This window comes from Falco cherrug, chromosome 4 (genome assembly GCF_023634085.1).
Source record: "Falco cherrug isolate bFalChe1 chromosome 4, bFalChe1.pri, whole genome shotgun sequence".
NCBI classification, from domain to species: domain Eukaryota; kingdom Metazoa; phylum Chordata; class Aves; order Falconiformes; family Falconidae; genus Falco; species Falco cherrug.
This window is the reverse complement of record NC_073700.1, coordinates 34,122,554-34,144,923: the sequence shown is the minus strand read 5'-3', so window position 1 is coordinate 34,144,923 and position 22,370 is coordinate 34,122,554. Positions and strand designations below refer to the sequence as shown.

The window sequence follows — 22,370 nt, the reverse complement described above, 5'->3', positions numbered from 1 at the left end:
TTTTACCCATCACTCTGCAGTTTTTAATAATGATTTGTAATGGAAAAAAGACAACTGCAATCTGTTGATTTTTCTGTGATTATATAATTTGTTTGTTTGTTTTAAAGGAGATGAGAAATTCTTCATGGGTTTTCCAATCTTTTTTTTATTTTTCTTCTTTTAACCTTCTATAAGATAATAGTGAAAAAAATGGAGCATTTTTATTGAAAATTCTTGATGGTGTTTTTTGTTAGTTGGTGGTTTTTAGTTAGCAAACCCAAAATTTCTATAACTGAGAAGCATTAAAAGCCTGGAGAAAAGGCTGCCACCAGTTAAAAAGTAAAACCTCCAAATAGTCCTGCAGAAAACCTAGACTGAAGACATTCCTAGTTAAAAAAAAAAAAGGGGGGTGTGTGTGAAGGCAGGGATAGAAAGACCATGAATTGTTAGTCTTAAAATATGATTCAGAGATTAGCAAAGTGGGTGACAGATTGCAGAACATTGCTACTTGCCCCAGAGTTCCCTTTAAACCCTTTAAACTGGTATTGGTCATTTGGATATCTTTTTTTAATGTAACTGTCTATTCTATCTCTTTTTTTCTTTTTTCTTCTTTTAACCTGATCATTTGTTTTAGTATGTGTAAGAGTTTAAATTTGGTGATTTGACAGAACGTATCATATTTTGCAAGTAGGAAACATTTCAGAAGTAAGAGGGGCTAATGGGTGTAAATAACAGTTTTCATGAAGCTGCCCAGTTTGTATCTTCCAGTATTTTTTTTCTCTTTTTATACCTTGAATTGTAAAAATGCCATCCAGATATATCCAAATGAATTCTTAAAATTTCTATCAAAATATTAGGAAAGCATGGTGGATTGCACAGACACATTCTGCTAGAGACCTTTCAGCCCTTTTTTTCTATCTCCATTACTAGATGTTGGTGTTTGGGAGTCTCCTGTACATCAGCTCTTGCTTCTCTAATCTGATCCTAAGTGAAGTTAAAAAAGCCCTGAAATCGTTTGTTCTCTGAAGTCACGGAGGCAAGACTAAGCATTTAACAAACTTTGTTCTGATTTGGAGGATTAGGTTTGTCCTGTTACTTTTATATATCAATTTTGCAGAAGCTTCTTCTGATGAGTGATCCTCTGACAGTTTCAGATTCACAAGTAGCAGGAATGTCTGGGCATAATTTCCATTTATTTGTTTAATGTACCTTTTTTCAATACATCATTCTCCTGTCACTAGTGACTGCAGATTTCCTGAAGTGAAAGGTTTCAGTAATAATTGTGTACATGCTGACTTTCAATAGTAAGAAGCTAAAATTATACACACTTTATAAAGAACTGTCTCTTTGAGTCAGGTCTTATTTCAGCAAGATTGCTGGTGGCTCCAGTTTCATGTTCAGGCTTCTTTGGCATTTCACTGGGAGGCTAGGGTGAAACTCCTTTCTCTCTATATATATTTTACTCTAAGCTCCTGCTAATAAGTTATTCCAATAGATTTTCTTTAATGGATTTTCATCTTCTTACAGTCTGAGTCTATGGTATTTTTGATTACTATTTTCAACTGTTTAAATTACTAAATGTAATTCTCATAGTTCTTATGTTTTAAACAAAATAAAGAGTGTAGGTATATAAACCTTTCATAAGCTACTGTCACAAACCAATTTTATTATACAGTAGTGTATAAAGTAGGTCATAGGTTGTTCGCTGTTATGCCGAAACAACCAAGTCTCAAACCAGAATGTCAGTCCTGTGCATTAAGATGAGGGAAAATTGTGTCTGTTACACAAAATAGATGGTAAATACGTTTGAACACTAATGCATCCATAAATAGGACAAAGGCTGGTCCTCAGATGTCTAATAGGAGTTTTGTAGATTTTTTGAGTATTCTACCCCCAGGGGCTAACTGAAACAGTAAATCCAAATACATCCAAAGCCAGTGCTGCCTTTCACCACCACCCTGCCTCAACAGTGCAACACGTGCATGATAACTGTGTCAAACGAGCTGCGTTTCCAAGGAACGTGGCAGGCAAACTAGTAGAGAACTTTATTGTAGTAGGAGTAGCAAGTCAAAAATAAGTTAACAGTTGTGCTAATCTCTTCAGAGCAACCCCCACCTCACATCCAAGTAAATCAATCACAGTCTCCACTAGTGCTTATTATTGTAGTGATGGTTGTAGCGTCCTATGATTTAGAATATGCACGCAACTAAAGCATACTTTAATCGGGTTCACTCTGTATTAAAAAATAAGAGTAATGAGACTGAAACATAGTGCTAACAAACTCAACTGTCCTGACAGTAGAAACCATGTGAGCTATATAAACTGTAATACTGGATATAAGTGAGATGTGAGATATTTTTTTTTAACTTACACTGTCATAGCACTTAAGGGCCTCAGTTGCTCTGTGTCTTAGGACTTAAAACAGGAGCAGGTGTTTTAAAACTACATGAAATACTGTGACTGTGCTGCCAGTGATGATGGTTGTGTTACTTCTGTTTAAATCTTACGTTGCACCTCCTTAGATTAGTGATTATGCATTCTCTGTAGTTAATTTTCACACATTCTGTTACAAAAACATCTTGGGAGTTAACATGTTTGTAATTTTTGTGGGAGCTGAATCCAGCCTCCTGTGAGAATGATTTTCTTGGCACTGCCCTGAGACTGGCAGCAGTGCACAGTTGCAATCACCACTGCATAACTGGCATCCTCAGGCAGTTCATTCTGCCCAGTTATGTCCATACACCTTTCCCCAGAGTGCAGGAAATCTCTGTAGAGAAAAAGAGATGATCTCCATTGCAGCAGAATCCCAGTTCTCCAGTGGTACCAATCTGCCAGTGTAACAGCACACAGTGACTAGGGACACAGAGGGATAAAATGGGAACTGTGCTGTTAAGGTTCAACTTCAGGTTTTTTTTCAATGCAACTGAAAATAGAAATGGGTCTTTCTCTTGCTCTGTTGAATGAATGATAGGATTCCTAAGGCTGAAGTGGTTAAAATTCAGCGTATGAAGGGCATGGTTGTAAGTTGGTTGTTCATATTGACATTTACACTATTCATTGCTTTTAGATATGTGTTGTCTGAAAGAAAGGTGCTGGCTTATCAGTTCAAAACTTCATGGGAGGTATGCTAATATACAAACTAAACATCTTCCTTAGGTGTTTCAAAATATTTCCAGCAAGTTTAGTTTGAGGTGTCACAGCCTGGAAAATACATTTTTCCAATGGAAATTTCTAGTGAAAAGACTCAGCCAGGCAGCTCCTTTCTCCATCTTTTCAGCTTATCTGAATCCTGAGGACATCTTACTTTTCTATCTGCATAGGAAGCAAGTATATGTCGAAAACTATTTAAATAACTGCCTGAAATGCAGAATCATGCTGACAACCTGTGCTTCTTGGTTAGTGTGATTTGATTTGGAATTGTTATGCTTAAGTAACACAGGTTATGATAAGACACGGACGCTACTGACTAAAAGCACTGCCAGCAGCTACCTAAAACCCCTGCTCATTTTAACGTGAAACTGTGTGAGAGACCTGGGGGTTTTGGCCTTATTGAAATTTTTATGAAATATTTGCAAAGGCCAGCCTCATCACATCAAGGAATATTAAATAAAATTCGACACAATAGTTAGTGTTTTGTATATGGGACATTCATAATCACGAGATATTTAATCCACTTTGATTTTTTTTCTCCTTACCAGCTGTACAAACAAAAGCCTTAAAATCCAGAAGTGTCTTGTGCCAGCAAGGCACTGGGCACATATTGCCTTGATGGTTGTAGAACACAGGGCATATCCTGCCACTGTGGTCATATTTTGAGTTCCTAAGGTATTTTCTGTGTTCCTCATCATCATATGTCACTTTTCCTGTGTGTTTTCTATGAGCTGAGATCTTCCAGGTTGGTAATGCATTGAGCACTTGAAATTAGCACATGGGCCTATTGCAGCCCAGTGTTCTGGGTACTTACGACGAGGATTTTGTTTGGTGGTTTTCAGTTACATGCTTTGTAAGTGTAACTAAGCTCTCCTCAAACTGTATGTACAAAAGGGGATTTTTTGGGCTTATTTGGCCTTCTTTGCCTCTAGCATAACTTTTATATATAAATGTCCCAACAAACTTGCTTGGTATGGATGGTGTACAGTACAGATGCATCTTCTGAAGTGCAGGGAGTAGAAAAACATATTTTTATCTTTATAAGTTAAAAGACAGTTTGTAAAATATTCAAATATTAAGAACAGCGTATGGCAGCTGAAATCACAGAATTAGACTGAGGAACCTGACTGTTGTATCAGCAGAAGAAAAACATCAGGTTAATCTGTATTACAGCACTCTGAAAGAATACGGAGCTTTGAAAACAGCTTTCACAAGGGGGTGGGACATTTCACTTTTATGTAGAGCTTTTGTTCATTTAGAATTGTTTACTCCAGCAAGCAACCCTGTGCTCTTTGTTTGACTGATTTTTCCCATTTGGCAGACCCTTTGCAATCACATGGATAACATTCTTCTTTCCACTGAGACATAGAAAAACTATTCTTTATTGACCTTGCTTGTTGTCCTAAATGACAAAAATATATTTATATACTAGGTGAACTGTATGACTTCATCACTGGCTTTCAATTGAAAATTCTTCAAAGCAAAAACCTCAAAGAGCTGCTTTCATTATTATTTTTTTTGAGCAATCCAGTAACTTCTTACTAGCAAACAATTCTGCCCTCAGCTATCCATGAACAACTCCCACAGATGGCACCGAGAACTGTGTACAAGTATCTGAGTACTGAAGCTGTGTCAGAACAAAAAAATACCATAGAAGAAACAGGTCTTTTGGGTTGGGTGAGGGATTTTTATTTATTTATTGAACAACAGCGTATTTGCTGTGGAAATAAGGATGTTTACTTTTTTGTTTCTGTGGATGTTTTGGGAAGTATTTAATGTTTTCTTTTATATGGTTGCAGTGGGAAGCAAATCAGAAGGCTCAGAAGTACACACACAAAATCATTCAACATCTCCATTTTAGTTTTCTCACCAGTATCACAAAACACAGAGCTCATGGGCTAAATTTTGTGGCACTGATGAAACACTCTTAGCATTAGTTTTACATGTGAGGTGGCGTAAATCAAAGGGAGATTATGTAAGGACCCAGCGTGCTAAGACAAAAATCAGTCCTAGTGTAAGTAAGCACAATTCTGTTAAAACAGATGGAATTGTGCACATTTAGTCAAAAATAGTGAGTCTGTGTTTATCTTGTGTTCCTGAGTTGCAAGCTTTTCTGACAGGGACAAAGCTCTGGATGAAATAAATGGGGTTACACCCACATGTAGGCAAAGATAAAAACTAAGGCAAAAATCTTCATTTAGTATAAACTGGAGTAGCTTCACTGACTTCTGCAGAGCTGTGACAATTTATACTGAAACAGAACAAGGTCTTAAAAAGATGACTCAGGACGAGTTTGGTACAGTGCTCTGGGTGATGCTCTGTTTGCATTTAGAAAGGAATGTACTCTGAATAATTAGAAAAGATAAGGTGGACACCCAAAGGAGATAAGGAGGCCATCAAGTCAGGAAATCGTTGAACAAAGAAGATCGAAAGGTCTAGTCCACCTAGATCCCACCTATTGTGAATGGAATGATTAGGTGTTAAAATCAAATGACTATGTGTGTCAAGATGGTGTCTAATCTCTCACAAAAACTGTATAGAATACCTAACTTTTCACAGAAAACTTCAGAGCTAATTTGTCCGGTGCGAATCGGCTAGCTCCCCAACGCTGCACAAAATAAATACCTTTGCTGCTTAAAGACAAAATTTGTCTCTGAGCAGTTACTCTGTGCCGTTTTGGCATCAATACAAGTCCAGGCTCTGTTCATAACAGCCAGAAATGCTGTGCCTCTGCAATTCCAACCAAAGGCAGTAAGAGTTAGGGTTGCGCTGCATTTCTGCAGAGGAGAAAAAAAAAGTCAAAGGCCCTTTTGTTATCACTTAGCACATGTGCTGAGAAAGTGTAAAATTAAGATCACACAGGATTGCTCAAAGTGCTATCACTGTATGTGTACATACTTACTTAAATTGCAAGCAGAATAAAAATCAGATTGGCCCCCCTGCTAAGGAGCCCTCATCTTTTTAACTCTGGCTCAAGCATAGTCCTATTTAGGCCTTTATAATTTCATAATTAGAGAAGATATTTGCAGTTCTACTACCAATTCCATGCAAGTCAAACAAAGGCCTAGTTGTTTCGAATGAAAGCCTGATAAAACACAGATACCTTCTAGCTCTTGCTGTGGTTCAACATGGATTTCTTCCATCACTTCCATAGCGCCTTTGTCTTCACTGTTACACCACTACCCACCCCTTGTGGTTTTCAGTCCTGGCTGATGATGCTGGTTGTTGCACCCAGTCAGGAAAATCAAACCAGCTGAAGAAAAATCTCTCAACCTGCATCCTTCAGCCCCAGCTGTATGATCCTATCCCCTGCCCCCCTTGTCATAAGCACTAGCAATTGAGCCAGTACAGGAAACTGCTGAACCAACTGGGGGGAAAAAAAAAATACGTGTAGTGTTAGGAGTTTGGCGGCTAAGCTCCTTGACTGGTTCATGGTGGCTTTGATAGGTGTCAGAGCTAAGGGTGAATTTGGGAATGTGGCCAAAGGTGAAAGAGTGTGCCCCATGACTCTAGGAGCTCGTTTCCTTTAGTTTAACTTAGCTTATATTGCAAAATTGCCACGATGTCACCACAGGACAATGGTGTCTGTAGCATGCCATTAGTTTACTGTAAAGGAAAAATTTTAAGTGGATTTTAACAGCAAGTTAACACAAACATTGTAAGTAAATAGTAAAGCCTTTATTCTCGTTAAGAACAGCATTTTGAAAATAAAACATTTGCCCATGCTTTACAACCTTTGTAGTTTTGTATACTTATGTACAGTCATCATGGTACACATTGATTGTCTTGAAAATCCTTTAAAGATGTACTTAATAAGATACCAGTATGCAACAATCAGCGGAAAAAAGGGTACGTTATAAAACACACATTAATACATTTAATAAATATATATTATCTATCAAAAATGAGCTTTAGCTCTCATCAATTAATAAAAAGCACCTGCTTTGTAATCCTGTAAGTTGGCAGAATAGTCTAATTGTTTTATTATAAAAGCTACAATGTTCCCTTTTGCATGGCCTTTGGTTAGACCCAAGGCATCAAGCTCAAACAAAGCCAACCAAGATGCCTGTGTTTAGACTAAAACCAGAAACATCTAGTTCTATAGTATTTCATGTACCTTGTTTATAGAAACAACTGTATGTATTGAGAGTGTTCTTCTGAAGATGCTACATATTTTCTGGCAAGTGTCAAATGCCCTCAACTCATCTGAAAGCAGGACAGGATCTGTAAAGTATGGCTTTGAACTTTTTTCCAGCCATCGATTAAGAGACAGTTATTATAAATCTTATTTCGGTAATTTTTTTTTCAGGTGCTTTACAATTTTATTTTTATGCATGGAAACACCATGAGCACATAACCATCAAGGGACAACATAGTAGCTTTTATAGTATAAAAGCTAATTGTAATTAACTGAACTGCGAAAGGCTTGTGCTTGCTTACTTACGTTGTTCACAGATGCTCTACATTCTAGATAACTTTCATAAAAGGCAAAAGTAAATACTGTAACAAAAATATAAGTTAACATAAAGGTGCCTTTCTTCAATTACAGTTTTATTTGGGGCATGTAACATCACAGACTAGTGACTTTAAAAGAAAAAGTTGCTTATTACTAATTGTATAAAGTTGTAAAATAAAGACCCTCCTAATCTATTGCCACACCTTCACCACCACAAATTAAACCCAATCCTGCTAATCTTTAATTTTATAAATAGTCCACATGACTAACCCAGTGAGACTAGTCATGTGAGTAGCAGTTTGTAGGATCTGGCCATATCTTTGTATAAGGCCTCAAATTCCAAAAAACTTCATCAGAAGCAGGATTGGGAACTCTATCAATTCAGTCACATCTAGAAAAAGAAAAAAACCGTTTCTTAGGATAACTATATCTTATACAGATTTTGTCCAAGGTCTGTAGAATGTGTATTATAATTCATAAATCTTGGTTGTAGCATGATAAACTTTTTAAAAGAAAGCTGTCCTACCATTTATGCCATGGTCATCTTATATGTTTTTACAATAGAGTTTCATTAGTTTTTTTAAAAATTTGTTTTTTAAAAGCAAAATTCTGCAGGCAAGTGATGGTAATAGGTTTTTTATTGTTCCAAATGATGCATCTTCTGGGTAACTATCATCTTAAATACTATCTTAATTGATCAAAGCTTTGCTTAAAACAAGCAAACTGTATTTCTAAGTTGCTGGATAGCATGCAATATCCACCCCTACCCTACTTGGTTACTAAGGCCATCTAGTTAGTTACAAAATAAAATAAGCAATCTCTAAAACAAGCACATGCTTCCTTTGCCTCGAGGAGGGAAGGGCAGGGGGGACTTAACATACTCCTTTTCTCATGCAGGACAAAAACATTGCTTCTGGAAGAGAAGGGCTTTGAAATAAAACCCCATAAGATGATCATGGCAAGAATGGCAATATATATTTTTCCCATATATATATACACATATATATCTCTGTGCAACACTTAGGGACTGGTCTTGCAGCCTCTGTACCTGTATGTAGACCTACTGGTGTCGATGGGACTACTCGTGGGAGTGCAAGTCTGCAGGACTAGGTTCCTAATTCAGTAAAAATGGAGGTACATGAAGAATCAGGAAGACTCTTGAAAAATAAAAAGCTTGTCTTTCTTTTGCAGTATATAGCAAGTAACTTCTTTCTGTGAAGCTACCAAGCTATTCATTTATTAGTACATTATATTTTTTTAGTCTGAAAATATATATTTTTATTACAGCATATGCAAAGTTTAATTGTTATATGTTTCCTATGCCCTCAAGTAAAAACAATTAGCTTTTAGTATCGAGGAAAGCTTAAGGTTAACATTGGCCAAACAGTGAGGATACAATGATGTTTTCAATGGCCGATATGTATTAAATGTTAAATAAAGGAATGATTGCTTAAACATAATGAAAAACCATGGCACAAACAATGGGCAATGGGAACCTTTTAAATAACTGGGAGAAAACAAAGATAAAAAGCTTTGAGAAAGTCTGTCTTCTATCAACTCAAAAAAGGGGAGGGGAGCGGAGGAGTAGGGAAGAAACCACCTTAAACAAACAGAAACAACAACAAACCACCTCCAGCACGGAGATTCTACTCGCTAGGCACTAAAATGCACAACCACATCAAAATGCACAAACAACTGCAGTCAAGGGGACGACTCCTACGGACAGGGATTGGAAAGGGAGGTCTTGACCCTACTGCTGCTGAGTTTCTCCTGCGAGGTGGTCAGCACTTCTCGGTCGCCACCGCTCTCCTGCTTGGCAAGAGCAGCCCAACGGAGCAGGCTGGCTGGGGCAGCGCTGTGGGTTGCCTTTAATCCACCATCACAACCAACGCCTTCTGGCAAACCAGTCACCTTTTCTCCCCTGCTACATCTTTGCAAAAGTATATCCCTCCAGAGTATCACTTCATGGCTTTGGCTGTAGGAGACGTGAGAGCGCATGGCTTTTGCTTGCACCCGGGGTCAAGGCTGGAATAACGGGAATTGATCTCGCGTGGCCCAGGAGAGCTGCCTCTCCGTAGACCTACACTTTTTCTCTCTGCCTCAAGAAGCTCCATAACTTGCATGAAACCTGCACGGACCTTTCATCCCTCCAGAACTGCATTTCCTACACCAGCTTTTTAAAGAGAAGAGTATCAGCCTACAGTGTAATGGTAATTTAGTTGCCACGGAGTGACAATGCTTGACTACACATGATGCTACGTGACTGTACAGTACAGTTAGATAATGAAGCAAACAACGTACTGCTCATGACAGTTGAAATGAAGGGAAAAGGAGCAAAATGGAAAGAAATTCTGCATGTTTTCACACTGTAGTGGCAATCTCTTGTGGCAACGTGAATTAGGTTTAAGTGAGAGGAGGGTATTTTGCAAGCAACTGGCAACCAACAAAAACAGGCTTGCCTCGCACACTAGTTACAGACAAGAGGATATCTTACATTTCAGAGTACAATATCCCCCTCTTCCAATTTAAGGTATGCCTACTTCTATTTTTAAGTCAGATTCAGCTTCAGGTTTACAACTTTGTTTTTGCAATTATCAGTTCGATGGTGTTCACATTTAGACAAAATCCTCTGTAGGATTTCGAAAGCTCCTGGATGTTTTGTTGCTTTGTTCTGGTACTGTTATGGATTCCTCCCTCAAAGACACACTGCCAGGGAACAACATCTGCAACAAGGATTCTTATTCTCTACAGCCTACAGCCTTTCACCAGAGGTGTCGTCCAGTGTAACTTGGCGGAGCAGTTGGTATCTGGAAATAAGGATAATAAACCCGTAACTGAGAGATCTAGTCTGTTCAAAAATCAGAGTTATCATGCTACATGTACATGACAGCTTTCCAGACAGTAGTTCCAGAGCAAAGTGATACAAAGACACTCATCTTCCACACATACAGTACATTTACCTCTCTGTAAAAACCATGACTGTATATACACATTAATCTGATTTTACTATCTGATGTTCTCCATTCAGCTTTCTATCTACCTCAAAACAAAGCAAAACAAACAAACAAAAAAAAAACCCAAAGCAAATTCTCTAGCTTCTTCATCCTTAAACTGCCTTTTCCCTGAGCTGCATATTCTGGTATCAGAAAACATGGGCATAGATGAATCCAAGCATCAGGCACAGATGAACCTAAACATCAGAAGGATGCTATTCATTACTGACAGCAAAGCACCAGCCTTTTCATTTTATTCAAGTTGGTTATGTTTCCCTCTGTCTTACCCACACAGGAGAATCCTTGTTATCTAGTCCCTCTTGTTCACTAAAATCAACCAAAACTTTACTTATTCAAAAACAAAAGACCTGCAATCAATTCACATTATTTGGTTTTAAATGTAGAGGTTGAGTTATGGAATCAGCTCATGATTCAAAATAAAGAAAACCCAACTCACATGAGTATAAACTGGCTAATGGGTAAATTTTTAAGAAGCATGTAGGTATGCATGAAAAACATGGGTATGAAAATTACTCTTTTTCAACAGTATGCCTGCTATATGAAATGTCTTCAAATGTAAATTACACATCACGTGAAAAACATTTAGAAAGTCTGTTTGGCATCAGATCACTAAGCCATTCTTACAACAACCAGGCTGCAGAAAAACAGGTCTATCAAAGAATGACATGCCAAACTATTGTCTAAGAAAGAAAAATCAGCGCTATTAACATTAAAATATTCTGTATTCCTCTTTTATGAATCTCTTTCCCAGAGACACACACATCTGTAACTTACAAAGAATCACATACATTTCACAGGAAAACGGAAGGTGTGTGAGAGACTACAACTGTCTGCAACAATGATTCTTAATTATAGTAACGCACTGGCCTGTAAACGTTTGTGTGACTCACATCGTCTTGAATAAAGATCAGGTTAGAAATTGTGCCACTTCATAGTTAATTTGAAAAGGCCGCTGACTACATAGTTTCACCAAAGAAGTTGGTTCACTCCAGCTACACTGCAAAATGTGAATGGCCAAGTAAAGAAACACAAAATACTTCATAATTACGTATTTTCTAGAGGACAGTGAAGTATTACATGCATACTTGCTGCTCAAATTTTCATTTATAGCTTCCCCCCTGCTGTGAATAAGCTAAAAGCAGGTTTTTCACTTAGTAGTGGTTGTATGTATCAGTGTATATGGAAGATTTCTTAAATTGTCACATTTTGATACTTACAGTCCCACCATTTAGCACAACTGCCATCTCAGTTGGCTGATAAACATTGCTTCTAAAAGGAGCACTAGGTCGGCTTCCCAAACTGCCGTTTCGAAATCCTGCTGTTCTTAGCGCTGTGATTAGAAAAGAGAGAGAGTTTTTAGGAACACAATTAATGCTGTGCATCTCCTCTGAAAGCATAAAAGTATCTTGTTTCCAGTTTAGTTATTGTGAGCTTTGCCACTGATTTTAACTTCCATGCTGCCGTACCAGTTTTCACGTTGCTTTTGTACAGCAGTTTTTCTTACATAGTTGGGGATGGATGTCAAAAAAATCAGTTTTACATAAAATTAACAGTGCTGTGGAATGGGAAAAAAAAATACTGGAATCAAATTTTTGAAGTTTGCTTAGTCTCATTTCAATACGAGCAAAATGTGTTCAGTCACCAAACCTTTGATGTATCTTGCACAAAGTATTTTGCAAAGTGCTTACTGTATTGTTCTGGATACTGTGGGGTTAAGTAAAATGATATTACATTTTGCTTTCTATCAAATTCAGAGGACAGGGATCCAAAACATTGCTCGAGCCAGTAAGCATGCTCACACCCCCCCTGAGCATTACTTCAGCGTGACTAGCATATAAGGATTTTCCAGATGTTTCAGATTATATTTACTCTGAGAAACTAGAAATATGAAGTAAATACTGCTTTTGAATAGCTTAAACATGGCAAAGGACTGAAGCAAGAGAGAAGATACTGATTGTCCTTCTGAACGCTTATACCAGAAATACATCAGCCTCTCCATTAATTTTAGCACAGGTTTGGATTCAAGATGTATATTCTGACTGAGAGATATGCACAGTTAGGGATATGCTTCTTTCTCTCTAAACCAGTCTGGACACATACAAACTCCCTTTTTACTTTGGGGGTAAATAATGGCTTCACTGAATTCAGATGCAGCCAGGGAACAGAGCTCATTTATCCATGTGACGTGCGTAGTTACAATGGGCAATACTCATCTGTGAGCTGGTAAATAGAAACATGCCCAGTTCAGGCACCTGGGGCAAGAATTTCTCTTCGATTTAATTCAAATTGCAGTTCTACACTCTCTGGCTGAAATCGTGAATGAGCTGAAGTTTACAAGAATTTCAGCACAGACTTTAATGAAGCCAGGATTTAATATAGCTGCACCGTGTGGAACAAGATTTAAATGGATCCTACTGCCATATGCTGTCCTCTATCCACTGATACTTCTCTCTTTGGGAGTTGTGCAGAGAGATGAAGACAGTATTGATTTAGCACAGAAATTCAGAAACCCAGTCCTGCAAATGCCCAGTTGTTGACTTCAGATACACAAAGACCCTCACTTGCTCTGTATTTTAAAATCAGCAATTTTTGCAGAACACTGGGAGAACAAAAGATTAAAATGCCTAAATTTGAACTATGTATTTTTTATTTTATATTTAACTATCTCAGGGTCAGTAGTCTTTTTTCTTTGTAGTTTGGCTCCTTATTGCATATTAAACACAAATGATTGCACTGGTATTTGCTAGTACACGTAAAGAAAAAAATCTCTTTATAATGCATACTATAATTAAAATAGTTACACAAAATTTCATGGTCATTTCAAAGTTATCTTAAAGAGCTAGTAGATTTAATTTCATATTGCTGATTTTTCCTGCCCTATTATTGTTGCAATAAATCTAAAATTCTTTTAACATGTGTTGTGGACAGAATACTCATTTGGGATTTTTTTTCTCATACCAGTTTTACCATTTTTCCGTGTACTTTTTCTTACTTAGTATTAAATACATCTACTTGTGTAGAGTATGTATAGGTAAAAAAAAAAAAAGCACCAAGAAGATTTGAGCAAATGTGTCAAATTCTACTTTAATACATATTTTAAATGTTGTTAACTTTGTTTTTAGGCATTGGCTCTGAGGGTGACTTGTAGTACTAAGTTATTAAATCAATTTCAGCAAGTACCAGAGCTGCTTAGGCTTGGGTTTCTGGACAGCTGTAGCATTCTACATTTCACATCCAGATTTTTCATGTATGAGGCAAATTCTCTCTGCCTTACAGAAGTTGCCCTACTAACGTGCACTTCACTTCTGGAGAGCACCGAGAACTCATTCAAGTTGCCTTTTTCCAAGGTTTCTAAATATTTTACTAACATGTTTACAAGACACAGGTATGAGAATAACTTTTCAGTAGATATTTCAACTTATCTATCATATGTATATTAAAATCTCTGGTTAGTATGTTGTTTAAATAACTACTTTAAAATAGTTTTCCTTTATTAATGCTTAATGATATTGCTGGAATAGAACAGTTCTCTATATGTGTAACTTGGAGCTACATTTTGCTAAGACTGAGATTAGGAGAACATACGCTTGTTTGAACCTGTAGTTTAAAGGTTGTTCAGATCCTTAAAATGCTGATTAAAAGAAGAGCAAAATTACTAAATTACTTTATACAAGTATTAATGGAAATAACAAGAATTTATGGAAAATATGTTTATCCAAGCATGTTTTCTATTTCAAGCTAACTACTTACTAAAATACTGCAGTTAGGGAACTAAGAGGTGTTTCCTGGTTATGAAGTCTTCCAAAATTTTACAGCTAGTGGATCTTATATTCTTAACTATCATATCAGTATGCGTACATATATATCCAAATAAGTATAACTGAAGAAAGTACCCTTCCTTTAATTTCTAAACTCTTAATGATGAATTCTTGAATTGAGTTTAATTAAATGAATAGAAGAACATTCTCTACATACCTGCTAATAGATTCCAGGTGCTTAGCCACTGACAACCATCAGTACAGTGATCTGACTTCAATTAACACTTCAGCAGCCATAATATGTGACTTGAGTATTATTACCTGTATTTACTTTAAGTCTTTACCATACTAGTGAGTTTTGTCTCCAAACCCTGTTGGCCTAAGCCTGTACTTAAAAGAACTGCTGCAAAGGAATAAGGAATTTGTTTTGATTTATTAAAAATGTATGTATCCTTCTCCCACATGCCACAGGAATAGAATGACATACATTTATTATGATAAATATTAATAAGAGCATCAGATAAGGAAATCTATTTTGTATTGTACTGTGTAAGATTCAGAGAGATTAAAAAAGAACATAAATTGCACTATAATAGACACTATAATGATTGTACAGCTATCACAGATCTATCCATTTCACTAAAAAAATTAATCACTGAACAATTACATCAAAAGGGAGCTTCCAGTTCTTTTTTAAAATGTATGCATGAATGGGAATAATACAAAGTGAATAGATCCAATTTTGTTCTTAAATCTGCCTTAGTCAGAAATAGCTCCACCAAAGCCACTGAAGCTACCTTAGTATGAAATTAATTTAATGGGGGATGGAGGACAGTTAAAAAACAGCAACAACAACAACAAAAATTGCTTTACAGTCCACGGTAAAGCTGCCTCTCTCTGCTTGGTGCTCTGGAACATTAGTAATAAACAACCATTCTTTTATCCATGTGATTTTTTATTTGTTTTACTACTGCCCTTGGTATATACTCATGGAACTTCATTCCTTTCTGTTCAAAGCTTCCATACTAGAAGGAGACCTTTGAAGCTCCTGCTAAAACACTCAAGAGGAAAAATGCCTTCCTGACCTGACCCTGTGCCGAACAAGAGTGCTGTTTCCCTCCATGTCTCATCTATATCCAGAGGAAATATCAACCCCAGAGGAAATCAAAGATACGTAAAGATTAATAGGAAGGTGGAGTGCCTGGACAGTGTGCCCCAAGACTTCTTTTGGGGCAGCCAAAGCAATGTGGCAACTACTGGCTGGGATACCAAAGTCCACTTCTCAAATTAGAGTGAATGAAAAGCAGCGTGACTAGGAACAAAATCCTTTACTGAACTGTGGGACACCACCAGACTGCACCTGTGCTACATAACACCATCGGGCTCGTGCTTCCCATCGCTGGTCACGTAAGCATCCCTGTGTATTTTCTGAGATGGGTTAAACGTTCAGCAATGGTTTGGATCTCTTAAGCAACCAGTTGTTCCTGGCCCTTTCAGTAATCACTGAAAAATGTTTTCATTGCAAATTTTAATGATGTGTCATCACACACTGTTCTGTGTCACTAAACAGCTATGACAAGGAAGGCAACCATTAACTTGAAACCTCTGTCTGTGCATACTCTGTTCAGACGTTAAAGCCTTCAGAACAAAGACTGCCTTTGAACTTGTCTACATGCCACTTTGCACTCTTCCCCCCCAGTGTCGCAAAGTGGCACTAAATCTTATTTTAATGGGACTATACTTAATAGTAATAATTTTGCTGATCAAGAGGCTGAGCATTTTCTAACATAGAGCACTTCCTTGATTTTTTTCTTGGGTTTTCAGAAAATATTTCATATTAAATGTTGTTAACTGATAACGACAAAAAATGTCATTTAAACTATTTTAAAATAGAGGCTGCTTTTTCCACAGTGAATCTTTTTGGCTTTCAGTGTTGGCTTTGCATTTGAAATTGTTAAGTTTTTCCATGAACAAACTACATGCAGAAGAATCACTTTAACCAAACACATGTATTTTCTGTACTGCATTTTTTTCACTCCGCCCTCCACTAGATGATATCTTAATGAAAACTGTAAAAGGGAACAATATGTAAGTTTGCAAAACATGGCATTTGTCATGACCCTTGTTTTGAACACCTGAAAAACAATGCATACAGATGGTTTTCTTGGCTACTACAGAAAAATACAGTTTTCTTTAGTAAATTCTTACCTGCATTATGTTCATCCATTGAAAAGGCTTTATTTTCCATGTAGCTCCGAGGAAGCTGTATATCTTCCTCAAAAGCAGTTTCACGCATCCTTGGCTGTGAAGTATCAAAATAATTGGGAGTGTTTTCCTGCTGTGATGGAAGGATGGTACAGTGGACCTCTGGGATGGCGTGAAAAATAACAAACACCCAACCACTGGACACCAGTGCAATAGCAAGAGTGGGATCACTCCATTTGTCTCTTCTCTTTAGCTCAGCATTACCAAAGAGGTACATAGTCATCCAGGCTACCCAAATCAGAATGGAAAAAAAAAGTGTTATAATGAGGCATACTCCATTTTTCTTCCATTTCTTAAACTTTCCACAGAGAGTGAAAAGAGAAAATCCCATGGTAAATACCATGAGGAACATAACGTAAATCAAAGCCATAGCAAAATCCATTGGTTCGTAGCTGCAGGCCAACTTGTTATCTCTGACAATTGTCAGTATTAACCACTCGGTTGCGATAATGACCTGAACGAGCATCAGGCAGATTGCCACACCAGCTAGATGCCAGCCAGATGGACTCTTCCCATGTCGAACTAGTCTATGAAGTCTCCAGGTTTGAGCTAGCAAGCACGAGAAGCACAAAGCAAAGATAACTCCCCACAGAAATCTTCGGGTGGAGCACACCATTTCATCTTCTTGTATGATGAAAGCAAATGTCAGCCCAAACAGTCCGAGAGTCCCAAACAGAAAGAGGAAATGTATTCCCAGGGGGCTCTTCTTCTCTTTGTCCTTGATGAAGGGCAGCCTCACCAGCAAAATCAGCATCAGCAGCAATGTGGTCAGCACACCTGCCCCCGCAACTGCCTCCACAACTATGCCCCAAATGGCATCCAAGTCACACAGGTAAACATACTGAGGGAGAAGATCCAGTCCACACCCTCTAGACGTACTGGAGTTTTCAGAAGAGCCATAGCTGATCACGAAGAGGAGGAAGAAACCAATGGCTGGATAGGTTTTCATTTTTCTGTCTGAGACAACAAAATATTCGTTTGTTTAGCGACAGTTCACTTTGGAGGACTTCACAGCAACTGCAAGCACAGCTCATTTCAATAGCCCATGTTTACTGTTTTTTTGCACTGGCTTTGCAGCTGGCATTAGCCCACCCCTAGTCCCCTTTGCTGCCCTCCCTGAAAGCTGCTTTTGCCTGCTGAACTGGGAATGAAAACTGACTCATTTCTGTGTTTGCACAGACTGAAAATATTTCCAAACACTGCGCCTGCAAATATGCTAAAACACAACCAGAAGAAATTATGTATGCTGTTGCAAAATAATACATTATCTACAGTACTTTATTGCTCAAATTCAGGTGCTTAATGTATGTGTAAATTGCACTGGGCCTGATGCAAGTGTAAGTTGTATCAAAATTAGACTGTTTCACAGCCTTGCTCCTATTACTGGGACAAAGGCAGAGTCAAAACCACTTTTTTTTTTTTTAAGGATACAGCAGTCCCAAGAAAATAAACATTATGCTTTTTTTTTAAACAGAAGAACTTCTTTTCATGCTCAGTCAATAGGCAGTTATAATATTCACTCCTTTTATCCTCTTCCAAAGCCCAGGTATTCGATTGCATTTGCAAATGGGAACGGTTGGCTAGAGAAATCCCATATTCTGTGACAATAGTGCATACATGCAGTGTCATCAATCAGCTAATCAAAAATGAATGACTCATTGTGCTTCTTAGCAAATATAAAGCTATTCAAAGGAAACAAACAACAAAAAACAAGAGCATCACTTTCCCTGTTCCAGAGAGCGAACAATGGTAAACACTCTAGGAACACAACATGTCCCACCCAACCATGAGGACCAAAAGCCTGGACAAACCCCACTTAGTTTTAGGAAGAACATGGGTTAGGTGCTTTAAAAAGATATATGTTGTGGCATTTGCTTTTATTAAGCAAAGCTGGGCAAAGGAGATTGTTCATTTAAAGGTTACATCTTTAACAATCTGCCCCAGCGATAGCCGCCCTGGAAAGGCAGCCTGAAGCGAACACTACATGTACCAGATATGAAACCTGACGCTATTAACCTTCACTTGCATAGTTAGTGCTGCCGGTTCCAGCAGGATTATGTTCATTGATGTGAGCAAAGTGCCTAGGTGAAAATGTGGAGTAAAACATCCATTTGTATGGTATGTCCAGATGGAAGAAAAGCACCATATAAACAGGCAATAATGTTCCTCATGTAGCTCACATGCCACGTTGAAGACAGAAAGCGAGAAGCAGAGAAATGCTTGGGAGCTCTTTCGTAAGGTAGACAAACAGCCCTATCTGAAGATACTTCATAAATCAGAAATGCTTTTAATGAAAACATAAAAAACTTTAGTGAGAGTTGAAAATGCTATAAAGTGACAGTACAATGTTGTATCAACAGGATCAGTGTTAACCAATACAAAAACTATTTACATAGACTGTCCGAAATGGTAGAGTCTCTTACAGCTGAGAACGATGGGGTTTCTTCCTGTGCATTACAGTCCTGTAATGACCAAAGTTAAATCCTGAGGATCTCAATCTTCAAACTCATGTTCATTCCCCTTTCACTGCATAATGACCAATGCCCATTTTCAGCCTCTGCCGGGAGACAGATGATGGAAATTATACTGCTTCCTATTAGAGGCATCAAGACAGTAAATGTGCTAATATAAATGCATAATGACTTTATGGTCTTCATTCGTGCAACAGACAAGAAAGCTTATTACAAAACTTCATCTCAGAAGTGGAAGCTGTGACAAATAATGTGATCTGAGACTGGACAAACAGGAAAAAGGTAATCTATGATCTTTCCCTACCCATAGAAATTACAGTATCCTTGCACCGTTGAAAGGGCTACAATGTTCTAATGATGCAATGAGCTGCAGCTAATGACTAATGATTTTTTTTCCCCTACCTAGCTTTAATTTACTTTATGGTGAATTGAGGGAGTATTTACTTGTTTATGTCTGATTGGTATAACAAGTTTCTCAATGACTGTCACAACACTCATGTTAAAAACACTGACTTTACAGACATAAAACTAATCATCAGTGAAATATATTCATTTTTGTATTGAATATGGTTTCACTCAATAAGTCTCCTTGCTCTGTGAGTACATAATTAACTAGAAGGAAACATTCTGAAAGTGATTTTGCAATTCCTTCTATGCATAGGCAGTTCCTACTTCAACTAGTGCATTTACTCTACAGAATATCCAGAATATCCTAAGAAGTGTGAAATGGTCAGTGCCTGCTGACACAAAGGGAGGCAATCCACTGGGATCTACTAAGGCAATGCGGCAAACCACTGGTTCCAATTTCAAGAAGCAGGACATCATATGGAAAATTACTCAAAATTCATTCTAAATGCCACCCAAACTAGAAACAAACAGCCCTTAAGTGAGGATCATGTTAATTTTGCACTATCCTATCACTTACAAATTATAATGTGCATGTACTAAATCAGTTTCAATACTAACTTTATTTGCTATTCTCCAAAGACCTAGGGGGTAATAAATTAAGTGCAAGTATCCCCAGTTCTAAGATATTTTCCAGTTTTCTGGTTACTTTATTCATGTCATGTAACCCTCATGTGATTGAGCTATTCTAGGACAGTCTGTTTCCATGGAGATTGTGCTGCATGGGTAAGCAGTCATATTGTCAGCCCATCATTTGTTTCCTCTTCCTATTTGGAGGTGTTTGTGACGGGGGGGGGGGGGGGGGGGGGGGGGGGGGGGGGAAGTAAGGGAGGGTTAATAAATTTGACTTTTTCACCCTCCATGAAGAAGTAGTGTCTTTTGAAAAGGAGGAATTAAGCTGTGACAAAATATATTGAGAATTTAGACAAAATATGTATTCAGAAATGCAGAAATGTTCAAGTCAAAAGGAGTTTTCCCAAGTTACTTCCATTTGTGAAATTACTTTTGGGAGAGCTGATGGAGATCAACAGGGGCTCTCTCAGAAAGCTCCCAGGCAGCTATAGTACTGACCAAGAAGTCCCCAGGACTGCTGACAGGTATTCTTGGTGTGACATTGTATTCCTACCAAATGTCAGTAAGTCTCACTGAACACTAGATCTGTCCACACCAAAGCTTGCAAGCAGGGCTCAAAATCCCCAAATGGGGAATCTTTTCCTCACCACTGCTATCAATACATGGCTGTACGTTTGCAACTGCTATCAATACATGGCTGTACGTTTGCAACCTGTTTAGTATGTATTTCTGCCTTACTGGGTAAAAACTGGCAACGTTAACACAAGTCACTGTGACGATACCTGCCAAAATCCTCTTTCCAACACTGGAACTCAGCACAGAACTCGAGACAGTTGCATAGACAAGGGAAAACATGGCATGTACCAGTTCGGCAAGGGAATACCGCAACTTCAGCTGAAACTATAGATTCAATAAATATAAGGGAAAACTGGAAAGCTGTTTTGGAAAAGAGAAGTATATCAATATGTTTTTTTTATTAAGATAGTGTTTCCTCAAGCCTGTGCTGTGGGCAGAATGGCAGAGTCTTGTCTCTCTCAAGACTTTGTAGTAAAATCTTCTGTATGCACATTATCACTCATAGTTAATCAGCAACTACAGAGGAATAGTATTTTTACCTCTCTATGTCTAGACTAGCTCTTAGCAAAGTTATGCAATCTCGCAGCGTAACAATAGCACTGTTTGACTGGCACTTCTCTTCTGTTACCGGAGAGCTACAGCAATTGTAATACAGAAGTGTCACAGAAACATTCCACCACAGGTACAGCAAGTGGCACCAGTACATCCCCCGCCTAGCCGAAATGGAACTGTTCATACCGAAAGAAATCAGCTTGAGGTGGTTTGTTTCTTTTTTCCCCAGATCCCCCTCCAAAATTATATTTCATTAAAACTGTTAAGCCAACATACCTGAACTCAGAGCAATCCCGAGCATGTAAAATGAATCAATAAGCCTTACACATTTCAGGCAAAAGCAGCAAACAACTAGCAGGACAGCTTCCAAATCCAGTCCTCACTTTCTGGTCCAAAATCTGCTCTCAATGACAACAGTAGTAACTCGACTGTTTTCAACAGAGTGACGTACCCAAAATTATCTGGTGTAGAATCTCTACAGAAATTGCAGACACACAGCTGCCCCAGCGGGTATGAAGTACAATTACAAGCAACTAAGCAGAAACAGAAAATCTCACAGTTGTCATCAAAAAGTTGTCACAGTTAAAAATCAATGAGGCTTTTCATAGCTAAAGTCTTCTGACCAGGGATTGCAAATATCTCTTAGCTGGTCAAATAGATACTGGTCCATGCTGCTAAGGAACGTCTAGACAGAATAAATCTGTAACCATGCGAAGATTTAAGGTTAGGCTATTCCTGGTTAGATGTATTATCTGTCCCCCTTTTTAGAGTCCTAATGTTAATCAATGGATACAGGAAGATGCATCCAATCACAGAGAAGAAAAACAATCTAGTAAATAAAAGCAAGAGTAGCCCAAATAGTAACCTGCTCTGCCACACACAGGCGGAAGACTGGTTCACTGTACCATTTCCCAAAGAAAACCGCCCCCACCACGAAGTGTTGTGGAGAGACGCTAGTGAGTGAGGAATTAATCACAACACGGGATCTCTGCCAGCTCCTTTTGATCAGATCTGAAGAATGAGCTTCAGGACTGGTAACAGAGCTGCCACAGCCAAGCCGAGACCAGATGACTCAAGAGATGTATTTTCAGAATAATAATTAATAGTGCAATTGTGCTTTGTATGCAAAAACACAGCAATGATTTAGACAACCCCTTCATTAGAATAACAC

At 38.0% G+C, this 22,370-nt stretch overlaps 2 protein-coding genes across 3 annotated transcripts in view; one reads left to right on the top strand and one right to left on the bottom strand.

Moving 5' to 3' along the window:
- IQCK (IQ motif containing K) overlaps positions 1 to 16,546 on the top strand; it is a 50,492-nt gene extending 33,946 nt beyond the window's left edge. The window contains exon 9 of the mRNA XM_055707029.1: positions 15,375 to 16,546. Within this exon, the coding sequence (XP_055563004.1) occupies positions 15,375 to 15,400 (26 nt within the window). The 3' untranslated portion in view covers positions 15,401 to 16,546. The remainder of the gene's footprint in view (positions 1 to 15,374) is intronic.
- On the bottom strand, positions 6,786 to 22,034 carry GPRC5B (G protein-coupled receptor class C group 5 member B). 2 transcript variants are annotated; one of them, XM_027810126.2, is made up of 4 exons: positions 21,476 to 22,034; positions 16,566 to 17,579; positions 11,817 to 11,929; positions 6,786 to 10,392 (listed from the first exon to the last, which is right to left on the bottom strand). In XM_027810126.2, the coding sequence occupies exons 1-4, from the start codon at positions 21,498 to 21,500 to the stop codon at positions 10,348 to 10,350; spliced, it is 1,197 nt and encodes a 398-aa protein (XP_027665927.1). In that variant the 5' UTR covers positions 21,501 to 22,034; the 3' UTR covers positions 6,786 to 10,347. The 2 variants fall into 2 exon arrangements, with proteins under 2 accessions (XP_027665927.1, XP_005442542.1); XM_005442485.4 differs by lacking the exon at positions 21,476 to 22,034 and adding an exon at positions 19,046 to 19,326.
- Between the last annotated feature and the right edge of the window lie 336 nt (positions 22,035 to 22,370).